Raw genomic sequence first — 26239 nt, 5'->3', positions numbered from 1 at the left:
TTCTCATTTTATTTTGATTTTAATTCTGCATCACATTTGTTGTTTAGTTCATTATATCTAATTTAAAATAACAAAACAATCATGCAAGTTTGGGTATATCTCATCAGAACTGAAAAGGTTTTTTATGTGTGAGGGGAGTCAAATTATTAATCATCACAAATTTTAGTAAAATATAATTATCTATTCAAATTTTTAGCGTTTATTTCTCAAAGTTATATTTTTCACTTTTCATGTTATCGTTCTTTGGTCTCTCTCACTCTCCTTTCAACCTTGCCCCCTCACCCTTCCTTTCTTTCTCTTTCTCTCTTGATCATAAAAACTCTTTGTTTCTGTTAGCTTCCTTCATCATGCTGGAGCATTATTGAAACCAATCCAAAATTTAGTCAATAATATAGGCCCTACCATTTTCAACTCCAAGGTAACTTTAAAACTTCTATGCCATACCCACTTCAAACAAATGTACAGAGTATCATAGCAATGTATGTTGATAGTAGAGCTAAAGCAAGGCATCATATTTGGATACCAATCTTGAAAGGGACACAGGCATCTGTATCAAACACAATGTGGTAATACTCTATATTTGCGAAGAGGGTACGACTACTCAGGGCAAACAATACTGGTTCTGAATGAACCCCATCTATCAATCTTTGTAATCTTCACTTCTTTTTCCTCAATTGTTCTTTTTCAAAGAGATTGCCTGTATCACTTCAAAAGAAGGCGTCCTCCCATAAGAATGAAAGGCTCATCCCAGGCCTGAAAGGAAACAATGCCAGGAGAATAATAGAGGGATCTCTCACACAAAACACGAGGACTGTATACCTTGTAAACATCAAGTACAGACATGTGGAGACAGAGATGCAATAAATCCAATTCAGTTTTATTTGATAGTCAATAAAAACGCTCTGTAGTCTTAGCGGAACAATGATACCAACATGGAGCTATTACAGAGATACCAACATCAACCTTCTGAAGTCTTGTTAGGGAGGGGAGAGAACATGCATGTAAAGTATATGCCATGTTCTTTATTTCATATTGTGCAAAAACCATTACTCACTGTCACAGGTTCAAACAAACTTGATCTCAAAGTATATTTATCAAAATGTGACAGGAAATATGGGATCAACTTTATTTCGAAAGGAGAGACAGATAGGATAATTTCAGATTTTTTTCTTTTCCAAGTTCCTAATTCAGAAGTTCATTTTTTGTTCATTTTACTTTTAATCATGAGCTCCATGTTTTAACTGGGTGGTCTACAAATTCATACAACCTATAAATGGTGGGTGGCTATGCATGGAAAAAGGAAAACCTCAACCCTCCATAGTTTGATGTTAAAATACCAACAATGTGAACAATGACCCTATCCAGGTAGGGGGAGCTATTGTCTACAATCACTTGAGAAATAAAGGAAAGATTGTTGTGTAACCTTGTGTGATGTTTAAATGATTGTAGAAGGAATGAGCTCATCACCAATATCTGTCTTACTATCTATTGCCCGAAAAAAATTGTGATATAACTGAATATCGGAGAGCATGGGAAGTGATTAAATCTGAGCTCAAAATAAAAGTGTGTAGAAGAAAATGAACAACCATCCTTGAAACTTTATGGTGGTGTACAATTTTACATATATATGATTGAGAACAAAAATTAAAATCAATACAGACTGATTATTTCATAATCCGTTAAGTTATTCTGATTGTGCCAAATGGGGTAAAAATTATGGTAGTATAAACTTAATACTCAAAATTTTGGTATTATACACTTAATATTTTTTTGTATTATAATTCCATTCGCTGTTGAAGCTTCACTGGTAGTAACCTCATCAAAAGCATATCAAAATTTTCCATAATAGTATATTAGGAAGTACATACTAATGTTACTAGTGAAATTCCTCATTTGACTAGAAGTACATGTAACATCAATGCCATGACGCAGAAGTTTGCTCAGTTGCACTAATATTTGAAAGCAATACCATACAGTGTATTACTTGTTCTGAGCATCTGAATTGTTTTTTTTTATTTTTCATTTAAGATGATTTATGCAAACATGTGGTCCTCTTTATAAAGATATATAATTTCAAATAATCTCTTAAATATATACAACAGAGCAAGAAACATAACATGAATTAAAATAAAAAACAAATACATGTGCGACAATTTTTCCCGAATTAGGAATTCTGATAATTATTAACGTCATATAGTTTCACACCAGTTGCTACAGTTTGATTTAAAAAATTACAGTAATTGTTTGTATTGATGTTTGAGCACATACATGTATGTGGTGTTCTGGTTCCCTGTAAAAATAATTTTAGTTATTTTATGTCAATGAAAACCATGGAAAAAAAAGCTACAATATTGATTACATTTCTTTATGGAACAGGGCCCTAAATAGACCATCAAAATCAGACTGTAAGGGCAACTTAAAATCTAGAGTACATGTATGAGTAATTATTTCAGTACAACTGATGATATTAAAAGAACATGGCATTCTTGCCGAAACATATATAGAAGAAAGCCAAAACAATAAAAACTTAGACCATTTAATTCATGAAAACATGTAGTTAATAGTACTCTTTGTTGTGGTCTCACAAGTTTTGCAAAATCATACCGATGTTGAGACAGAACCAGATTTTCCCAGGTACCTTTGAACAAGCAGCAGTCATTTACAACAAAATGTTTTGGACCATAGAGCTATAGCTCTATGTTTGGACTAACCACAGAGGCATACAGCAGGGGAAGCAAACAACTGTACTTTGCTACATTTCTGTTATTAAAACATCATTTTAGTGCTTTACATATTGCAACATCAATAAAGAAAATCGGCCGCGTATTCATCTGCACAGCATGACGACAAATATATTAAATTAGCATCAAACATTCACATTAACAATTGCAGAATGAGTTACGGCTTTGGCATGTTCGTTTTTCTGTAATGAACAGTCTTGAATGTTCCATTGAAAGAGGACACTCACAACAGGTCTCATGTTGGGATACAACAGAGCTTTTTCCAGATCGTTCCTTTCTTTTTAGGTTTTGTGTCCTGTGCTCTCTTGGGTGGAGGTGGGATTTTTTCTTTTCGACTCAATCTCCGTCTCAGGCTTTTTGATGATTTAGGTGGTTTAGTGTACTCTAGTCCAGTTAATATCACAGCATCAAAAACTTCCTTGAGATTGTGCTGGGTAAGAGCAGAGCATTCAATATAACCCACAGCATTGATACGACTTGCACGCATGGATGCCTCCTCTTCACAGATGGGACGTTCCTGATGTTTTGAAAGGTCTATGAGAATGTTAACATCTGTACGGAGATCACACTGTGTTCCAATCAGCAGGATAGGAGTCTTTGGGTTGTGACGTCTGAGCTCTGGTAGCCATTTCTCCAAGACATTATGGAATGAGGTGGGTGAGACAACGCTGAAGCACAGCAGGAAGACGTCTGTTTGAGGATAGCACAGGGGCCTCAGAGAATCAAAATCATCCTGAAACGACACAAAAATGAACAAAGAAAACATACATTATATATCTAATACAGATACAATTCACTCAAACTTTATCTGATAATACATCAAATATTTTGTTAAAACTTACATTTAAAAATTATTAGAATAACAATCAAAGACTTATTTAGTTTTGTGTAATATGTACTTAATGTAGGGCCCATATAGATTTAATCGGTGAAAATTTATTGAAATCATTTGTCACTTTTCAATCAAAGTTTTATCTTTTCCTGAAATCTAAATACTGATATTCGTTCATATGAATATGTGTGTCTATGGATCTATTGTGCACATGTTGCAGTTCTGCTTGTCAATGAATCAGCAACGCAGACAATATTTCTGCAGCAATCATCAATGTAGACATTTTTTCTGCATTGGATATCCACTATAAGTGTTTGTATCCATATGATCTACATGTATGATTTACAAACATACAGTAATACCATGGAGCTATTACATAGCTCTATGGTAATACATATGTCTAACCCAGCAACTGAGCAAAACATGCTGAGGACATCTATTCATTGAAAAGAGTCCAACACAACCCTGCTGAATCTCACCTATCCCAACCTATACTGATATTTTGAATATGACATAAAGACTTGTCAGACATATTACAAACATGTGACAGCTGTACCATGTTACCTGGAACTTAACCTATATTCCTCTATTTACATTACCATCAAATACCAGTAGCCTTATACATGTGTATGGTTTGAATTACAATGTGCAGAGAGGTGTTCTGACATTTGTACCATATTCTAGTATATTTTAAACGCTCATTGTTAAACTGGACCTCAATAGCCTTGGTTCGAATAATCTTTAAAAAGTCAGAATACAATACTGTCTACACACTACAATTATATACCTACATGTACATGTAGGTAGGAGTGGATCTGCACTAATATGCCGAGATAGAGTCAATAACCATGGCAAGGATCAATGCATCCTGATGCTTCAATTCAACCAACCAAGGACATATCAACTATATACCTTCAATGGATATAATCCAATATCAATAAGCTACATTCCAAATTGATTTTGATCGATACCTGGCGATGATGAATGTATTGTATGAATGAATTTATTATATGCCTATGACATCCTGTCAATGATAATTACATAAAACACATGACCCTTTGATTCCATGATGCAGATAGATTATAAAGTTTTATTGATGGCAATTACATGTGTATCTGTCATTGTAAAATTACACACCCACTACACATGTTCATATGATTATTCAAGTGCTCAAATTGCATTAAATGCTAGAAATGGTGAACGTTCTGCATAATATTGAAAACCCTATACTGCATGCTTGAATTGAAGAGCTATTTTCAAATTCTGGTATAGAAATCTAATCATGGAAGCAACCCTTATTAATTGTTTATCCTATTAACACCAAAGTTAAATTAAAATGTGCTCACAATTACAATGTACCATAGGCGGTGGGGGGGAGGTCCTGTCCCTCCCTAAATTCAGGTGGACCCCCTAAAATTTTGGTTGATAACCTTTTTTTTTTGCTTGTCAAATTTTTTACCTGTGTCCATCCCAAAATTTAAGGTGGACCCCCCCTTCATTTTTTTGGCTTCCACCACCAATGCAATGTACTTGTAGTACAACACAGCCAATTGATGTGTCTTCAAGTTCAAAAGACATACTGGGCAAAGAAATTGGGTCCAAAGATTTTTCATTTTTCATTTTCTTCTTAACATCTTTTATTCAATCACCTTGATTATATTTCAAAATAACTTTCCTCGGAAGCTGATACACAGGTTATTATGAATTTCTCAACCATGTACGTAATCTAAAAATAATGCAGAGAGAGAGTATCTTGAGACTTTGTATGGTTGATGGGAACATAAAATGGGATTAATCAGAGTGGATAATCCAAAAAGTACCCGAATTCTAACAAATTCATCAACAGGAGTCTGTTGAAATAGAAGGATTAGAATGTTTTTCTGGAAGGGTGTAAGAAGGATGAAGGAGTTGAAAACAGGATATTTTATGGAAGGATTGTGGTCACAGAGTCCACGCATAAATGTATGAGCAGATAGGAAGTGTTTTAATAGGAGAAATGGTTTGTAACCAGCAGTGAGTACGTGTAGTAAGCATATTCTGATGGATTGAGCCAATGAATGTGTCATATTGTCTAACAATCCACTGGTTACCCCCTTTCATAGATCACAAATCCACTTAACACTGGGTTAACCATTAACTGAGTTATATAGTAAGATCCTATTGCTCCAAATTGAAGTGGTTTTTTAAAGTACTAATGTTTGGTGGCATGAACTCGGGAACTTACTGTATTGTCACTGTCAGAAGTAGGTATTTGATTTTGCAGGAATCAATTTAGGGCTATAACTTTTACAGATTCAATGATGGGAGATACCACTTTTAGTTTAATTGCAAACAGATAATCTTTAGCTACCAATTCCCTTGAGATTTAAACTGTACTATTTTAATGAATTTGCTGCTGGCATACATCAAACCAATTTCATTGATGTGAAAAAAATTCATACGAAATTAACTGTGTGCCTTCACAAATAAGTAAAAAAAAACAACAACAAAAAATCGCCTATAAAATCTGATTAAATTTCAAAAGATAGTAAAATACATGTACATCCTATGCAGCCAGCGCTGCAAGCTCAAATCCAGAAAATTAGGTAAGTGTAGAACCATTGCAGACTTCTAGAATTGCTTGCTCACTTTCGTTTATATACCTACTTGTTCTTCAAGCAAGCACATGTAGGACACAACCATTTATGTCAACATCAATTTCTTTGGTCATTGTGAATCACTTTCATTATATCAGTCTCTAACACCATCGCCAATGCAATATAGAACCCCATGCAATCTAGAACGATCTGGTGTGTGGATACCACATCAATTCTTATATTGGGATACCTAGACCAGACAAGAGTGCAATGATATTAGAGATATTTCCTTTACAGTACACTTTACGGTTCATTATTTTTCTTTGCTAGTACATAATGCAAAAATGATGATAGGATCTTATTTTTTTTAATAAAAGTTCTTGGGCCAAACACCAATACTTTTTCATCAGCCGACATGTATACAAAGGAAAAAAAATTATTAGCAATTTGGCATCAAAGTGACTATTCAAACAAGGGTTCAGTTTGAGTACATAATGAAACATGCAGAAGAATGAAAAAATCTTAAGTTCTTGCCAGGTATGGCGCACAAAAAGGTTGGTGAGTATACAAGTAGTCTCAGTTTGTACTGTTTACCAATTTTTGCATAGGTGTAGTTCAATAGATTTCCAAGACAGAGCAAAGTACATTTTAGCACTGCACTCAATATCAAGTTTGCAGGACTTGTTGCCTTAACAAATAACATTACCTAGTTTTCTGGTGCATATTTTGAATCTTCACACTGCTGATCTCTCATTCCAAGTGCCTACATGTTTTCACACATATAAATCAAAAGGGATCTTCCTGTACATGTACATTGTACACCATTATTTGTAAGAATATAAACAGCCTTATACATGTATGTACATATTAAATGCTTATCATGTTTACCCATTAAGCCTAAAATAGGTTGATCATAAGCTATAAAATATACTTTGGAAGTCCTTGTCCAACTTATGTGTTTAATACTGTACCTGAAATGAAAATATGAAAAGCAAGTATGCCCTATAGATGCAATTCACTGATTTTCCTTGGTTCTTATATCTTGTCTTTCATTCTCTTTCATTATATCAAATAAATTTTGAATAACTTCCGCTCAGGAATACAATGTATATTGTCAGATCCACCGCAAGTCAAGGTTACACAGTCTGTGTGTTCTATATTCCATACTTTGTACCACACTCTATGAACAATGGACGTGAAAGGGCATCTTCTACAACTTGGCTTGCAAATATTTGTTTTCATTTTACATGGTGGAGTGTAGTTAACTATTCATCACCACCTTTGCTGCTCTTGTCAGTACATGGGGTAAAGGATGCAAACCACAAAATTGCATCCTAAACCACAAAACAGGAACCAATATTATTGGTGATAAGTGTTCCCCTATTATATTACTGAACCCTGCATAACCTTATGATTGCATAGTGTTCAGGATTGCTATATATGAATCCTATTGAATAACATATGCATTTGTGATTCATGAATATAAACGATTCTTTAGAATAATTATATTCAAATGAAAATCAATCACATGTCAATGTCACTGACTTACAGCTAGTGTGCATGTGTACCATTACCAAGTACAGAGGTCAGTGCTTCCCCTAAATTATGAAACCCAAGTGTTGTAATATAAAACTTGGTCATTCCAGTATCCAGACATGGTCATGGTACCTTACTCAGCTCAGTAGGGCATGGGTACTGGGAAAGTATGGTGTAGGATTCCAGGGTTCATAACCTGTTTCTCTCTTTCTCAATACAATAAACTCCAGCCCTTTGAGGGCTAGGGGGCTGACATGTACACCCCTTGAATTTGTTCAAAGGATATTGCCATTGTGCAAAATAAAATGCACTCTCTAGGGAGGTATGTAAGGTGTATTGAGTTTGCATCTCATTAACTATAAATAATCATGCCCATGAATAGAAGGAGGGGAATATACTAAATGATGAATGGGCCTGGGAAGTTTAGTGAATGGATTAGTTTAGTCTTAAATAAACACTGTAAAGATTTACAAAAGAGATGGAATTCCCTCCCCAGAAATACTTGGGAATAATTCAAAGATAATGTTCCAACCACGATCTACATGTATCACCCAAACTTGAAAATCTCAGTCTGGGCTCAATGCGCTGTTTCTGCATGATTTGTGCAGCATGTCTCTGCGCTGTGGTTTCATGATTCATCTTTCTGTAATTCCAAGTCCAATTGATGAGTTGTTTTTATTTTATGATTTAAATGGAATGATTGGAATAACCTGCAGGCAATCAAACATATCAAATTATATTCACTTCACAATACTTCAATTTTTTTTATAGTGGTAACGTGACACCCCAGGCATTAAATTCTTGCCATACTGTACACATTCAGTATTCTCGCTATTCACCTCAATTGCATTAAAAATACTTGGATCATTCATAAAACATATGGAATTTATGCATGAGCACAAAAATAAGCATATACATTTATATTATTTTGTAGTATTCAGGAAATTCTGGAGACAACTATAATTTGCAGTATAAGTTTGCATTAGAATTTGGTGTATGCTCATTTATGGTGTACATGTAGTATTGTGTCCCATACAGTGTGAGAATGCAGTATCATAGACAAGATTTAACTGACTTGCAAATTGCTCTTTGAAAGAGAGGCCAGTTTTCTTGTTCTGAGAAAGAGTGAAAACTCAATCTATTGCAATTTTATTAGGCCTACAGTGTAATCATATAATTGATGGTAGGAAGGGTTTTCAATACTTATTCTTGTTGTGGCCAACAAATGTCTAAATCCTAGCTAAGGTATTTATTTTTCTCACTTCAGTGGATTCTGTAAAGATATCTGATTTTCTTGTTCAGTCAGGGACTCAACCAGGGAGGTGAACACATCTATAAACCATCGTTTGAGACCAACAAGTTTCATTTACATTTGTATTCTGAACTGAATAGGTTACATAAAAGCTTGTGTTTTTAATGAAAATATTATTCAGAAATGTGTGATTAGAACACCCAACTGTAATGTTGAACTGGTCAGCATGTTGTATTGTGTAGGTGTAGACCTACCCATTTTATTCTTATTACATTTTCTTCTCAAAAGTGTGGGAGGTTCAAAGCGTGCACCTTCATTGTTCAATATTTGTACATGATTGAAAACATTCCATCGCTGAACATTCCTATCACATAGAGCAATGAAACATTACACTTCCTAGTCCAAGGATTTTCCAAACACCATTGCAACCAAAACAGGAACCGTACAGTCAAAACATTTCACAAGCTCCTGAATGACTGGGCAAACATTTCACCTTCATTCTGCCATGGTGGCACCCAATATTTCACCTGGGTTTGGGCACAATACATGTGAGATATTATTCCAGTCTTTGTACTTGTATCGTGCCATGCCAACTTCTTCACGCTTACAAACTCAGCAGCATGAGCTAAGGCTAACAAAAACTTGTCTAAACATGGGCGGTATAGAGTTTTGCACACAGCAGGGTATTGAAGCCATGGCGCCATGATCTGATTAGGCCACCACTGTTGGGTCTATTTATTTGGCTAAACTTGAACACTAAAGATCCAGTCAAGCAAAGAATATAAAGCGAAAGATATACAGAGAATCTGCAACGTTTTTCTTTGTCCACATTTATCGTAAGTCTCCTTCCTACAAGGTAAATGTACAAAATTTTCCAGATAAAAGAACCAAGAGAATTTGGCACTACTGGTCCCGATGTACATGTATGTGTAGGGACAACATTGTTTTGCTTTTACATGTAGGCAAAACAGCACAAACTGGAGGCAAGTTAATTGCTAACTAACTGTATAATTACACAGTTGTACATGTATATTTGTTCTTTTTTTAAACCCCTCACAATAGTTTTTTTTAATATTTCTTTCTAATCTTTTAAAATTATTTCATTTGTTTCAATTTAACATTATGTATGTGGTACAGTTGTACAAGTACATGTATGTAATAGGCATGATGTAATTGTAAAATGCAGTATTGCACAATGTGAATCTCACACTTGTGTAGCAATGAGTGGTCTTAGCCCGTTGATGATTCATTCAAAGTAAATACACGAAGGGCCTACATGGTACATATATCCAATTAACTCTGTATAAACCTTATTGTAAGTCATATATTATGGGCAAAATCCAGACCATAAAGATATGAAAAAGCTGGGGTTTTTTATACACTTTGAAATAGATGTTGATATTACATGGATTTAAAATGTTTTTAGAAAGAAGAAAACTATTTCATAAAATATGAAATATTAAACTGAATTTACTTTTACTTTTTCTTATAAATATGATTGACTTACCTGCCCAGCAGTATCACATATTTGAAGTTTGATTGGTTTTTCATCAACTCTTATGACAACTGAAAAAAAAGGAAAAGGAGAAATCAATTGAATGTACAGAGCAGTGCTTTTTTGGAGATAGGAAGATTAGCAACAACAATGGAAAAGACGAGGATTATTACTCTTATTTCTGTTAATGCTCCTTCAGTTCATTGCCCTCTCTTCAGTATAACAGTGAAGGGGCAAAGACTTTTCTCAACACACACACAGGCTCACTGTGACAGTCAACAAAACATAACCGGAAGGGTTTAGAGTCATTCACTACACTCATATTGTAAAGCCTGGTCCTAACAAAAGAACCCCAAAGGAGACTCCCCTTTTCTTATAATACAATGATGCCATTTAAGCATCTTAGTGTTCTAGTCTATAGAAGAGTGAATCATGCTCTACCTTGAAAGGTTCCCACACCTACATTTACAGGCACACAAATACCCATGTTTCAATTGAATTATTTTGAATAGACCTCCATCTTTCTTTAAGATTCAGAGTAACATTAATGTTGTTTAAAATTGATATATAAGATTATCATGGATTCTCTAACTTTTCCACTTTAAAAAGAGGAAAGGTGGGGATTTGAAAATGTGAAATTTCAATTCCAAATTGAAACTGAACAATCATTGAAAATTTGACAAACAGATGAGACAATGGTAATGCTGCATTGTTATTTCAGCAGCTCTTCTTAATTCCATGATACATGTAGATACTGGTTGTACATACATGAGAGTGATGAGACTACATATGAGACCATATGGCACAACCATACTGCATGTCCCAACACCAAAAAAGAGGATTTAAAGAAATCAATAGTGGGCACAAAGGATATGTTCGATTGCTTAGTCTGCTTGCCATCTGCCTATATTGCTGATCTTCATTGTTCTATTGTACAGTCATACAGGTAAGTGTTGCCACTCGTAATTTAATATGCTTCCTTGGTTACCAGTTTTTGCAAGGGCCATATTCACAAACATGACTTAATAACTTACTTCATGTGAACATTAACTTATTTCTAAAACCCCAACAAAAGATTAGATACAGAGTAAAACAAAACATTCAAATTCAATGCAATTTTATCTATTAAACATGAAACTGAGAATTAAATTTGTGCATTTAAGTATTGTACTGCCATGAATCTATACTCATCTATATTCTTAGTGTCTCACTAAGAATATAGGCCTACACTTCACTTGAAATTTTGAAAATGACAACACAGATAGGATCTACATGGATAATTGAATATTGCAAGTTTCAAAGTTTAATACATGTAGCACTCTGAGAACTGCCAGAACCACTCCACAAAGATGAACTCATAGTAGACTAACTTTTCCATAATAATCATGGGGAACTAGTACTGACTACATGTACAAGTATGATCCTCTGAGCTGACTTATATGTAGTATACTAGCATAAAGACATGTGATTGAAAGTTAGAGATGCTGACCCGGGGGGGGGGGGGGGGGGGCAATGAAATGTACACCAAAATATTTCCAAACACCCCATAAACCAGTTTTTCTCTGTGTGCAGAATAACCCCTTAACAAGTTTTGCCTCAGGCCCGAACACTTCTCAGAAACTAGGAAAAATCCCCTGAGAAAAAGCTTGAGGAAAAAACATACCCAAGAAAGTGCTAAACACTATGGCAAGTCATAAAAATAAGCTTTTGAAAAAAAAGTTTTACCCCATGATTGACCATTGAACAGTCTTTAAAAAAGTCTTATTTTTGGTCACGCATGTGTAACATTACAGCAATATTTGACTGCCCCCACCCCAGGTGATGACCATTTTCATAGATAATATAGAATTGAAATGGATTCTCCAATTTCCATTCTACATTTCCACTCCAGCATGGAATAATGGCTGCAAAGTGCAAATGCCATCTCAAGTACTGATGATGGATTGATGAATTACCTGAATAGTTATCAAATGCTGTAGGAACATACTGTACTGGATACCCATTTGTTGTGTAGCTCACAACAAGACTTGTCTTTCCAACTGCCCCATCCCCAACAAGAACACATTTGAGTTTGGTATCACACTGAATAAGATCTTCATCCGAATCGGCCCGCAGTACTAAACTACTCGGTGTGCTCGGTGGGTGTGTAGCCGAAGCTCTGGGTTGAACATTCGGTGGCATTGCGGCACCTTCCTCGTTCTGTCCTACTTGGTCGTGTAAAGAGCCAACGTCCCGGTATTCCTTTGAAAAACCAGCTAGCACCATCGAGACTTCGACATGTGGAATGAGAAGTGTCTTCTTTGTAATCCAAACATTAATGAAAACAACTTTTATAAATCAATGTTAGGCGTCCTCGATCTCTGACATAAACTTTTTGGAGCTGGACTTCTCGACGATAGATAGAAAATTGGAATAGAATGCACTCTGGTTTTGTCGAAAGTTAAATTTGGAATCAGTCCCTGAATTGATGGCCGTAATTTTTGTGTTGTCAGCTAGCTCGAACTACCTCGGCCTTGCGTGTCTCGGATCTATTTACCGTAATTTAACTTTGAAATATTCCATGAAATATCCAAGTCACTCATATTCTTAGAGCGACGTACTATTGCGATGCTGGTGCTTCTCCAAATGATCAACCTATCAGCTGATCGATATCGAATCGTCACGTCGCGTCGTATTGTACGTACGCGTACAAGCTGGCTAAAGTAGTACGGTAGTGACGTAGCGTTGATCGCTCGCTGCGATTGGTCGTCTTTCCACTTGTTCCCATAACAGAAGGGTTTGGGGTGCACTGGTGTCACCTCAAGTCGGCTAAAATCAAAGGGCAGTATCGTAAGTGCAAATGACTGCGATGTTGTCCGAGATCCAAGCTTCATCATGAGGGCGATGGGGGCGATTTCAGCCCACCCACCCCCCCACACACAAACCTATTTTTCAGTAAGTCATCGATGTAAAAAATAAAAAAAAACTACCATCTGAATGTTTTCCTTGAAGTCCGATGAGGTTGCTATATGAGAATAGACCCCTAGACCTACCTGTTTTTGTGTTTCAAAACACTGTGATGATGCAAGCCTAGTGAAATAAAACTAGGAGAAAATGATCAAAAATAGGAAAGACATTTTTTTTAAAGAACAAACGAAAGTTACTCATATGGAGAAAATTTTGCCATCATTAATCATTACGCCCCCACCCCAGTCAAAATATCATGACACCGTCTTTGATAGATTAGGATGTTTACTACGTCAGTATACTGCTCGGTCCTGCACGATTACCCCCCCCCCATCAATAAATAAATTAATGATTTAAATATTTATAAATTTATAAATCGTTCATATCACTAGGGGATTCACAACCCGATTCACAATAGCTTTGGAGCTAGAGACCTTCGAATCTTTGAGAAACTTGGGAACTTCCTGTCTCACCGCATGGGGGCGTTATAAACGGTTAGAGAAAGGGACATTGATTGATGCCGAGACAAAATAATTGTGCTAACAAAATTATTATCTGAATCAAATCAATGAAATACATGATACAAACAAAAAACATAATATTTATGAAATCATACTAAACAAATAAAAACAAATTAATACCTATAGATTAAAACTGTAAATGAGTTGCTGAGTGTCTGTGCATGTTTCGCTCAGTGAGAGCGGATTGCATGTAAAGTTGCAACACCGATTTTGTTGCACACTAGCTTTACCTGTCGATATTCATTTATTATTGATATGCAAACAACCCCAACACATGTAAAAGTCTTTTACTCTTTCTTCTCCTTTACAATACAGAATCTAAGTATAAGTACCCTTCGTCTTCTTTTATCTGTGACCCTCCACACCTGCAGTGTTATAAATCCATCGTCTAGAAAAGTTAGATTTTCTTCAAAGTGTTATAGGAACAAAGTTTTGAGTAATTGGTGACCCCCCCCCACGAACAAAATGTCACATTTCAAAATGATTTCATTTCGAACGGATGCACATTATAACTTTGAAATTATATAAGAAATATAAGAGACTGTTAGTTCAGAGATAACCATTTTGTGTTTCTATTTATTATGATGACAAACTTAAGGTAAAGAGTTAAATTAATTTCACTTCATTCAGAATAACATGGCTATAGGGCAACGTTGATGAAAAGACAAGCTGATTTGATTATGAATTCAAGGGAGAATGTTTACCTTATATCAAATCTGACTATATCAGCTGCGTTCTGAGCCAACAATTTTGAGAGGACCAGGTATGGGATATGGCCTATCGGGCAAAATTTGTAAAAAGTTGCAAGAAAGCGAAAGGGGGAGCAAAAATTTCATAATTTTTATCACAAACATCCAATTCCGTAATACACTCTTAAAATGTTGGGCAACATATACTGTCCACACAAGAATTGGTTAAAAAATACACACATCTCGGTAGTTTTCAACCAATACTTTTTAGTTTTCACCCAAAGCACACATTATTAGTTTAAAACTACCCAGAAATAGTTTTAACCAATTGTTGTGTGGACAGTATGCTGCCTAACTTTTTGAAGAGTGTTTAGATATTAACATGATATGTTTTTATTAGGATTTCATTCAAATGAATTACATAAAATGCAGGTAAATACAAACAAATACAAAGTACAAATCTTCATTTCATATCAACAAGGATATGCAAAAAAGGTACATATAATTTTATATTTACCAAGAACTGAAGCAAATAAGGACGGAATGAAACTCCATAAAATTATACTTTTATATCTGAAAAAAAGTCCCCAACCCTCTATGTATTTTGATAATAATTAATATTAAATGGCTATATAATGATTTGCAGGAAAACAGAAATCAACACACACCCATCCACACAAACACACCCAAACACACACCTACATCCCCACTCTCCCTCTTCTCCCCCCTCTCCCTCTCTCTATCATTCTCTCCCTCTCCCCAAGAAGGCATGACCACGTGTTTTTAAAAAATTTAAAGGGCATCGATATACATATTCTTTTTTTTTCTGACAGAAACGATACATACCCCCAAGATGGCATCAAAACATTCATTGAAATCAAGCCCTGAGGGCAAGGCGGGTCTGACGCGTTCTTCATCGAGATAAGACGAACCCACGCGAATCCGAGGTATTATAGTTCACGACAATCTAGCGATCGTTATTGATCGCAGATAAGAACACGAACAGTATCGATTTTATCATCTGTGATGGCATAAGGGATGGCCAGACCTAGAGTTACACAAAAAACACAATAATTGGAAAAGGATACAGAAATATAAACTAGAATTGCTCTCAACATGGATCTACACACGCTCTCAAGGAAAATTCACTTGTTATACACATGCATGCCATAAGCCGATAGTCAGCCCCATTCGACATGTTCGAATTAAAATTGGTGCATTATTTATCACTGCTGCAGTGTTCTTTAAAAAAAAAAAAAGATGTTGATTAATGGGGACAGGTAATGGTGCAATTAAAATGCAATTGGACTGCAGATAATTAAGTCCATGTACATGTAGGTGCATAGTGGGTATTGAATGTTGTTTCACAATCATGATTGGGCCTACTCCATGATGCAAAATTAGAAGCAAATCTGCGTAATTTTCGTTTCATAATATAAAGCAAACTATCAGCCATGCTGCGTAAGTATATTCTCAATATCAGTTTCATTGTCTGAAATACCACAAATTTTTGTCTGAAATACTACAAATTTTATTTGGCATAAATTCTCATGCAGGGTTGGCGGAACGTACCTCCGTTGTTGTTTTTTTTTTTTGGGGGGGGGGAGCAAAGAAAAAAAAGGGCGCACTTATATTATGTCAAAATGGGCATTTTGGTGCAAAAGCATATTTTCACCATTAGATTATCATCTGTGTGTTTTGTAGTACATGTAATTAAATTGAGCAAAGGTTTTCTTTAAGTGATTTCTGATTGATGAGATATAAATTTCGGTTTCATATTTCCGCGAGCGAGCAGTTTGGAAACAAAAATCAAATATGAAGTTCTAAAACTCACTTTTGGTCAATGCATTGCGTGATTACTGTTAAAGGGCATCCCTGTGAGATGTTGCGAGCGCGAATTATGAGTTCAAACCTATGGACATTCATGTAATCAGACACGAAAAGTAAAAGTTCCGATCATCTTTTGTACTGACCAGAAAAAGAACCTGTGAAAAACTGCATTTAGTGACTCATGAATAGGAAAAATATCTCACCAAGCGAATAATGGGAGTGCGAAGCGCTAGCTGAAAATGTGTGATATTCTAACCCGAAAACTGGACATTCTAAACACATTTCATAACCAGGAGCAGAATGAGTACCTTAATAAACGATGATTGATGCGAGCGCGAAGCGCAAGCCGAAAAAATTGTGATTTTTTTAAACCTAAAATACATCATGATTTACTTTAAAAAGGATATTTCATTTTGAAAAAAAAAATCATTTTCCATTTTGAAAAAGGGGCTTTTTCACTATATACGGGGATTTATTTATTCATTTTTTTTTTGGGGGGGGAGTGCCCGGTTCCACTGCCCCGATTCTCATGCATTATATATATCTTGTTTCAATCGAAGCTGATTATCTTGTTTTCTTTGATCATGCACAGGTCGATCGCAAATTAATAGCTTACTCCAAATACCGATACAAATAAAGTCGGGCTAATTAGATTCACCCAAAACACCTTTGAATGTGAATTGTATATGTCCACTCCAATACAAACATGACAGATGGCTGCAGTGATCGACGATCGATGATAATTACTTTGTTGAAGCATGGTTGAAGTATAAAATAGGGATATAGGTTAGTGTCCGTATTAAAAAAGCACCTCAAAAGTGTCACGTTTTTATCTCTGTATATAAAGGTCCTATATTAGGTAGTATAAGATCAGTCCTATAATAGACAATACATCGACACAATTTCCCCATTAAAATAAATGTTGTTTGTTGCATTTTCACTCGACCATTTTTAATAGGTAATGATTATGAGATTGAACATTCTTATATATATATATAAGAAGATATGTCTGTCTGTCGCATGTGACGTCATCAATCGGGTAATTTTGAAGGATTTTTGTCACTTCGTCGAATCTAATGACTGTTTAAGCCCCTGATCTTATATAAAGCGATTATGAGCTCACTGTTGATGAAGACATTGTAAGGTATATAAGCAAGGCAATATTCAGAGTTGTGACGTAATCGCAAATCACTGTGACCAATTCTTTAAATCGTGAAAACTAATTATTTGTTTGAATGTTTTGTTTACATTTCTGTTGTTTTTATAACAGTATACTGTTTACGTTGTTATGGTTCCTCTTTGGTAAATCTACCGCAATCATTTCCATTTTTCTTCTTCTTGTCTCCACCCCAAGTTTTACTCATAAGCTAGATTGCATTACTGTGTCTTTTCACTCTTAAATTATTCCAAAAAGAATGAAATAAAATATCCAAATGTAAATCAAGCGATCTTTTCGCATTTCTTTTCGTGCTTGGTATAGAAATGTCATTTCGTTATACGAATACCATTCAAAACATCACCATTCATGAACAAACACAATTTCCAAACTTGCTGATTTGAATGTCGCAAATGGTACTGAACTCTTTAAAGTATAACTAACATGACTGTATAGGCCCTGTTACAATTATAGTTTTGTACATTGATCAATTGGTATCGGCGCCATTCCGGGTGATTGAGCTCTACAAACAAAATTGCTAAATTATGTCACTTTTTAAAATCCTAATTAAAGAATAAAGGCAGATAAAATTTCAATAATATACTTTTGACATTTTATATGGCCTTTCATTTTTCATTATTATCGTCGCACGGCTGGCAGAAACAGGCGCACACTATATTAATTCCATCTAACCTATGAAATATCAACTTATTTCAGAACAAATTTACTATGCATGTTCCATTTCATCACTTTATTCATTTAGGTTTGGCCTGAAATAAGTTGATATTAGGTTATAGATGGGGTTTATTGTGTGCGCCCTTCTGCCAGCCCTGGGACTTTTTATGTAATCATAATTTTGTACTTTAGTTTTGAATCATTCCAATCTTATATAATATATGCTAGTTTATTTCGATAAAACATACAAACAATAGGAAATGTTAAATCAACGTTTGAAAGGGTCGTGAAGCTGTGAATAAAATAAGAATTTTCACTTTGATTCAGGGATGAATAAAACACTTCCGTTGATTATATTTCACAAGAAAAGTATTAATATCATATTTTGACTATAGAACAATTCTTATATATTACCGTAGGCCTATAGCCTACGGGAAAATGTAAGCAGCATCCCTATTTACCACAGATGGTCCTTGACAGTCGTCAGCATATTGATTGTTCATTCAGCCTATATAAACTTTCTTAAGAGCTTAAGGAAGTTTCATGCTGTCATTATGCTTACAAACCGTGAACACTCTTTATGGGACCATAGATCGGATATATATTTAACGCGCTAAAAAAAGAGTCCCAAGACTTGGTCGGAATCTTGCGAGTCGCCAGGCGCCTCTTATTCTCTCTACTAACGGGGATCACCTACACTCTAAATTTCAGGGACTTAAAATTTAAGTCTCAGTCGGGATTGAAATGAAATTAAATCTAAAAGATTAAATTTAAGTCCTGAAAGATTGCTAAACGTAGTTCTTTATCCGAGATTCCAATATTTTTATTTAAGTCCCGAAAGACTAAAAAAGTTTCGAAGATAAATAGAAAAGTGGCCAATAGGAAGATGGATATTTTGTCACGTGACTTGTACTTGCAAGCGGGAACTGCAGCGGGAAAAAAATTATCTCTCGCCGATCGAAATCATCGCTGTAATCCATGGATTGAAAATGGCCAATCTGGATGGATTTTTGGAAAAAGTACTGGGCACGAAGGCCGAAGATACTAAACGAATATTGGAGGGTAAGTTCATTTGGTGTTAAGTATGCTAACTTTATTAGAATAACTAATTATATGGCAGCAAAACGGGTGTTTTATCAAGTTGGGAATAGTCAACCTCAGAAAAATCGCATGCGCAATTTTGCCATTCACGTGAATGGCAAAATTGCGTGTGCGATTTTTCTGAGTCGCAATTTCGCCATAGTCATAGACAATTGACTTGTAGAAAACATCAAATAATACATTCTTAAAACATTTTTCACAGATATTTGTTTCCAGAATTGTGACGCATGATTATCAAGCTCTCATTTAAGCCAAGTCTTGTTACCAATTGGGCAATTTTGGTATTTTTGTGAGCGTTCCTAACGTGCCTAACGACCGTCGTTACATACTGCAGCCCATACACACGAAGTGCGGGCTGGACAGTCGTTAAGTTTTTGTAGGGCCTACCGCCCGGTGCAGCGGTGGTGGTTTACCTGGCTCCCATGGGTTGATAAACATTACTGCCAAACGACATTGCTAAAGACAGTCTTGAAAAAAAAGTTCCACCATATTGAATAAGGGGTTTACGTATGCTTAAACATATGCTATGCAGTGGTGACGGTTACCTGTAGAAACCGCCATCGGCACCGCTGCACCGGGCGGTAGGCCCTACAAAAACATCTTTTGCTCTGGATTTTCTCAAAATCTGTGCAGTAAATACCAAAAATATTTGCTAATAAAAGTAATATGTGTGCTTTGTTATATTGTCAAATTAGAATCTACTTTCAATCGATTAGGCCTAGAAATCTAACGTTAGGCCTAACGTTGGTGAAGGGGCCTAATGAAATCACAAAGTTCCTAAAAATTTCTGTCTTGTCCGGACAAACAACCCGTCCGGACACAACAACCGGGTATAGATTCTAGGCCCTATAACGTTAGGTCTAACGTTAAGTTAAAGCCTGTAACTTAGACCAAGGGTCTAGATCTATAGCCTATCTACCCGGTTGTTGTGTTTCCGGACGGGTTGTTTGTCGATCCGGACGACATTTTATGAAGTTTGTGATCAATATTCTAGACTAATCGATTGAAAGTAATACAGACAATAGAATCTAGATCTAGGACAGCACAAATATTAGCAAATATTTTTGGTATTTACTGCACAGATTTTGAGAAAATCCAGAGCAAAAGATGAAGCTTTTATCTGCTTAACAGCGAGTTAGACCTAACGTTAGAGTCTAGGGTCTATATAAGTATCCGGACAACGGACCCCCCCCCCAATCATACATAGGCTGTATTGCCTAGATCTAAGTCTGCGCAACTGAAATTTTATCTCAATTTCAATAAAAAGTAAAATATTTTTTTTTACGATTCATCAATGTTAGATTTATTCCATTCTTTATATTCTAATGATCAATGAAGCAAAATATCTCAAGAAATCATTTAGAAAGAAAGTCTACAAGAACAGTGTTATTTTACAATTTTTAGACAGGCTTGTCGTTTCGTAAAATAACACACACTTTTGTAGTATCTGGATATGCAAAAAAAAATGTGCTCTATGAAATGGTGACCATAAGGTATCCTTTTTGGTGATATTAAATTGAAATGCTCTGGCACATTTCTAAACATGTCACCAATTTTAGCATGTCACATTTACATAGTAAAACCCCTCATGGATCATCCTGAAATAAACATGATAGCAGATTTTTTTTGGGGGGGGGAGGGGAGGGGGGAGGAAAGTGATGTTGAAAAAGCAAGTGAAGCATAAAATAATGAAGAAAAATAGTAAGGTTTATACCATCATCTCAAAATGGCTTTTGAATTTCAAGTTATTGACTTGTTTTGTTGCATTGCATATGGTACCAGTCTGCTTGATGGTCAAGACTATAAATGACAATCTTGAAAATGAGATAGAGGATTGATGTTTGTAAAAGTTTTTATGCAAATTTTCAAAATTCCAAGCCATAAAATAAATGCATGTCAAACTCCTCTTTCTATGTAAAAGAAAAAGTCTGTAGCTACTGTATACTGGCATGATTTTCCCTTTTTCTATTTCAAACATTCCTGAAGGTGGCCAACAGCTAAACAGAAGACGTTATTAGCTAAGGAAATAGTGCAGACATGGCCTGTAACCAAAGATACCACACCGGGAATTGAAGGGCATGTAAGTAAACATTAAAGATAAACTCTGGTAAAAAAAAAATCACATAATTGAACAACATATAAATTTAATTGCATAATTAGAAATTACGCAACAGTTTGAAAGTGCATATCAGACCCAAAATTGCTCAAAAACATGATTTTGTGTACAAAGTCGATGCAAATTGTGTTTTCAATTGTGGTATTATATCCTTAAGTTGGAATTAATTTTTTCTTGTCTTTCTTTTTTTTTTTTTTTCTTTCTTAAATGAAGGAACATTTCTTCTCGCGTGATGGCTCTGGCTTTATCCAGTTTAGGTTAAAAAATGTAAGGGCATCGCAAAGTGAGAGAATTAAGCTACCGAGAAAAATGGAACCTGAGAAAGAAACTAATGAAGCTGTAGCAGATAAAGCAGATGAAGTAGCCACTGGCCAACAGCTGCAGAATATTCAGGAAAAGGTAATGAATGTGATGTTTCATGAGAAATTGTATCAGAGATACTTTTGGATAATGTTTATCAAGAGATTAGTATTAAATTGAAGTTATATTTGAGAATCGTCATGTATGCATGCTGTTTGGAACCTGATGGAATAATGGGAATATATTTAAACAGCATACCCTCTCTCCTTTATCTCTTTTCTTATTCTATCACATTGATCTCATTTATAATGTTTGTCCATGATGCTTTGCAACTTGGATTCTGCCTTGATTTTGACGCCTATAACTGAAAATGTCTGATCAGCTCAAAGTTTTGAGTATGAAGATTTCACATATAACTAGGCAACATGTCAAAGAAAAATCACTCATTTATTACAAATCATGTTCATATTTACTTTGAATGTATTTAAGTGACATAAAAATATGTGTACTAAAAAGGTGCGATATTGGCCCCCAAAAAATATGCAAAGAAGTGCTCGCTTGCTTTCCTCAATAACTCGGTTTAAATCCTCTCTTTGCTCATTTAACACTAATCTACTGAATTACAAAGAACATTTGTTGTGAGCTCAGTAACATTTTCACTTCCAATATCTTATTCCTGTTTCAGATTGACTGGATGAAGTTTTCTCCTCCCCACCGTTCCAACATGGCCATGCATACGCAATACTTTCAAGATACACACAAGTACCGGCGACAGCTGGTGATGGATTGTAATAATCCTGTCTCCATAACAGACATGGTGACTACATTTCCCAGATACCAGGACATTCCACATTTGGTAAGCTATTCTTGTTATGAGGAATAATCATGTTAATACTCCCATGGCATTGTTACTTATTAATTTCATTTGTGTTCTATAGGTGGTCAGGAACAAAATTTTGTTTTAGTTGCATTTAAATACAATTCTTTCTGCAATGGGCCCCAGATTTATATCACATTCCATATGCACATGTGGGAGGACAGGTCAGGTTGTGACAGTTAACCAATAGCGGGTATTTAGATACTGTAGTTTACAACTACTGAGTTTGGTCATGAAGTGTTAGTGATCAGAGGCAGCAACCAGACCTTAGGGAATAAATAGCTTGATATTCTTGCTGCTGCATTCCATCTAGGTGCATACACTAGCTGTGGTGCATGTTGGTTGGGCAGCACCACCATGCATACTAGCTTTCCCTACACTAGAATTTACTATCATGATCAGTAGCAATGGCAGTTTCATACTACAAAATTCTTTTGTATTTCAAAGCCAGCATACCACATGCGTGTAGTACACATAAGATTGGAGCAGCTAGCTAGATAGCCTCTCTGGCTTAGCTCTACCGAGCCAGCCAGCCAGACAGACCTAGTTTTGGTAGTATTCCTGTATTTATATATGTTTTTAATGTGTATGGATTAAATCTATGCATGCATAATATTGTACTTCTCAAGTCCATCAAACTTAAAGCTATTTTATCTTATTTATTTGTTTTAATATTTTGTTTGCTATTTGCCTAATTTTCTTAGATTGGCATCGATTTTGCGTTACTACATGAAGATGCAGCCGACAAACTGCTGTCAAAGTGGTCAACCTTGAGGGAGAAGATCATATTGCAGGGCCATCAGGAATCTGAAAGCATCAAGGAAGTAGTGAAACGCTACGAAGATACAAACAGTAGGTTAATGATTTTACCGCATCCTGTGAACCTGATTCAACTTATAGGGTCCTAAGATGTCTTAGGACCCTGAAAGGTCATGGAAATATTTTCCCAGATTACTGTGTTTAGAAATAAATAGTTATTCAGGTTGAGTAATGTTACATAATTTCAGCAAATTTATCCTTCATATATTTATTGATGTCATGAAAACATTGGTGTATCTAATGTTCTTAAATCAGTGGACTTTTAGTGTTTGGTGACTGGTTGGGCTGGAACTTCCTTGAGTTTAAACCCTAAAAAGGCAGGCAGGGAGAGAGGGAAGGGTGCTTTCATATTTAGTCATTAATGTATTATCAGAATGCAAATTGCAGAGGAGCCGGCAACACTTGTTGTTCTACTTCTCCATCTGAAGGGTAACACATGATCCAGAAATTACCTTGTTCTAAAATGTAAAGATTTCATTTATGAATTTTCATTCATCTTTCAGGAGATCTTTGTGCACTACTAACTGTGCTCTACACACTGCATCGGCCGTTGCCAAAGTCGAAGGGCGTAAACTGTAGCAGATCTGCAGCAGTACACTACCTTGTACAGCATGTGCCAGTGAGTAATTTGATTCTGAAATATTGCACTTTTTTAGGGTTCTTTTATAATTCATCAGGGGGTGAACAGCAAATATCAATCCTAACTATAAAGTGAAAATTGTTCTTTGGCCCAATATCCCTACTAAGAGCAATATCCCTTTTTGTATCTGATTCACTAAAGGATATTGGAGTTGTGATGAGGTAAATTGATCTTTTAGGGGGTCTATGGTAACCGTTTGTGCTATGCATTTTTATTATTGACTTTTTGTGGTCTGATATGCCACCAACACTTAAAAAAAACCCTGATGAAGAAAACATCCTCTTTAAATAGGGTGATGTTGTTAAATTGAGCAGGATGAAGGATAATGTTATTTATTTGAAACATGTTTTCAAATTCTAATTACAGGAAGGAACAAGCATCAAAGAAGCCATCAATCATATCAAGCAGACATACAGGCAGCCCCTCATAGTGGCCATCGGGAAGGAGACAGGACAGCAGCAATACTTCCTGTGCCTCGACAGTCTGCCTTTCAGTGCTGGACAGACGATCGTAGAAGCGTTCGACAAGCTATTCAAGAGTTTCTTCGTCTTTAATGTACATTATCCGGACATCCTCTCACATTTCTATGATTTCTTTGCGGCTTTTGTCTACGAAATTTGGCCCACCCATAAGGTGAAGCCTATGGTGCGTTCCTTCGCATGTTCTATCAAATCTACATAACTTATACTTTGTCAACCATTTCTCTTTCCCATGCTCCCAACTTAATTCCTGATAGAAGGAGTGGGCTATAAATGGGTGATTTTTTGTTTTACCCTGGTAACAGTTTTTTTCTGTTCCATATATCCTACCTCAACATAAAATGACAAAATTTTTGACCACAAAAAAAGTGTGCAGGGCAAAAATCCAAGATGGCCGCCGTTTTCCTGAAAAATCACATTTTCAGCCATAATTTTGCCATTTTGGGATCTTTTTAGCTGGTTTTGGTGTCTAATCCTATATATTGGAGGGAGAGCAATCTGTTTATGCTACAAGAAGTAGTATCAACCCTTCACCTGTATAAATAACCCTCTATATCCCTGCTTTGGGGGCTAAATTAGCCCCGCCCCTCTTGACATTTTTCTTGATAATCTGTCAATGCAAAAATATTTCGGACAAAAATATTCTGGACTTTTTCAATTGACATTTCACACCCATTTTAAGACCCTATTTGCGAAAATTGGGGGTAACGGTTGCAGAAAAAAAAACACTTTTCATAACCAATCTTTTAAAAAAAAAAAGCGATTCCAATGCTTTTGTGTGTAAAATGTATTGGTGCAAGTGCATGTACATTGATCTAATTTACTAATTTTCCTCCGTTCCATCCTGAGATCTCATCTATTTATGAACTGACTGTGACCAAACTTGGTGTGTCCAAATCTCATCATGTATTTTACAAGAATACATAGTCAAATTTATGATATCTCTTGTTATTCTGCAATAAAAAACATTCTTCTGACAACATTTATGGTAAAACCATGTACATTGTACACATATAAGCATTGGAAACCGGCCTATTTTTTGTGATATTGGTCACAAAAACGTGCTATATCTCTTCAACCCTACCCCTGATTTTGGTGAATAGGGTCTTAAAATGTGTGTGAGATGAAAAATAAAAAAGTTATGAAATTTCAGCCCAAAATATTTTTGCACTGAAAAGTTATAGCGAAAAAAGTTAAGAGGGGCGGGGCTAATTTAGCCCCCAGAGCAGGGATATTGAGGGCTATTTATACAGGTGAAGGGTTGATACTACTTCTTGTTGCATAAACAGATAGCCTGCCCTCTAATACATAGGAGTAGACACCAAAACCAGCTAAAAAGACCCCAAAATGGCAAAATTATGGCTAAAAATGTGATTTTTCAGGAAAACGGCAGCCATCTTGGAATTTTGCCCTGCACAGTTTTTTGTTGGACGCAAGGTAAAAAATTTTGTCATTTCATGTTGAGGTAGGATATATGGAACAGAAAAAAACTGTTACCAGGGAAAAATAACAAAAAACACATTTTGTACCTACTTATAGCCCACTCCTACTGATAGTTTTGATCCTTTTGATTATGTGGAAAGTAATGGAAAATACGTAGTTCCTGGTATTTCCAGGTTTTTCAGCGTCATGTTATTTGAACTTTGACCTTGTAGTTA

At 35.6% G+C, this 26239-nt stretch overlaps 2 protein-coding genes across 2 annotated transcripts; one reads left to right on the top strand and one right to left on the bottom strand.

The window, feature by feature from the left end:
• Positions 1 to 856: 856 nt before the first annotated feature.
• On the bottom strand, positions 857 to 13081 carry LOC121419271 (cell division control protein 42 homolog). The gene is made up of 3 exons (XM_041613659.1): positions 12388 to 13081; positions 10445 to 10503; positions 857 to 3474 (listed from the first exon to the last, which is right to left on the bottom strand). Exons 1-3 carry the CDS (start codon positions 12695 to 12697, stop codon positions 2977 to 2979), a joined length of 867 nt encoding a protein of 288 aa, XP_041469593.1. The 5' UTR covers positions 12698 to 13081; the 3' UTR covers positions 857 to 2976.
• Positions 13082 to 19236: 6155 nt separating this feature from the next.
• LOC121419270 lies at positions 19237 to 25289 on the top strand. Its single transcript, XM_041613658.1, has 6 exons — positions 19237 to 19311; positions 21680 to 21865; positions 22452 to 22622; positions 23348 to 23495; positions 23966 to 24081; positions 24469 to 25289. Exons 1-6 carry the CDS (start codon positions 19252 to 19254, stop codon positions 24781 to 24783), a joined length of 996 nt encoding a protein of 331 aa, XP_041469592.1. The 5' UTR covers positions 19237 to 19251; the 3' UTR covers positions 24784 to 25289.
• The last annotated feature ends 950 nt before the right edge of the window (positions 25290 to 26239 follow it).

This window comes from Lytechinus variegatus, chromosome 7 (genome assembly GCF_018143015.1).
Source record: "Lytechinus variegatus isolate NC3 chromosome 7, Lvar_3.0, whole genome shotgun sequence".
In the NCBI taxonomy this organism is placed as follows: Eukaryota; Metazoa; Echinodermata; class Echinoidea; order Temnopleuroida; family Toxopneustidae; genus Lytechinus; species Lytechinus variegatus.
The sequence above is the reverse complement of the archived record's forward strand: the minus strand, read 5'-3'. Positions and strand labels throughout refer to the sequence as shown.

What these genes read in the sequence shown, in the direction of transcription:
- LOC121419271 (XM_041613659.1), bottom strand. Translation starts at nt 12,697, where the DNA reads ATGGTGCTAGCTGGTTTTTCAAAGGAATACCGGGACGTTGGCTCTTTA. An exon ending in AGCATTTGATAACTATTCAG is followed by an intron (nt 10,504 to 12,387) that starts GTAATTCATCAA and finishes CTTTTTTTTCAG; the next exon opens with TTGTCATAAGAGTTGATGAA. An exon ending in TATGTGATACTGCTGGGCAG is followed by an intron (nt 3,475 to 10,444) that starts GTAAGTCAATCA and finishes GTGTCGTTTCAG; the next exon opens with GATGATTTTGATTCTCTGAG.
- LOC121419270 (XM_041613658.1), top strand. Translation starts at nt 19,252, where the DNA reads ATGGATTTTTGGAAAAAGTACTGGGCACGAAGGCCGAAGATACTAAAC. An exon ending in TACTAAACGAATATTGGAGG is followed by an intron (nt 19,312 to 21,679) that starts GTAAGTTCATTT and finishes TCTTAAATGAAG; the next exon opens with GAACATTTCTTCTCGCGTGA. An exon ending in ACCTTGTACAGCATGTGCCA is followed by an intron (nt 24,082 to 24,468) that starts GTGAGTAATTTG and finishes TTCTAATTACAG; the next exon opens with GAAGGAACAAGCATCAAAGA.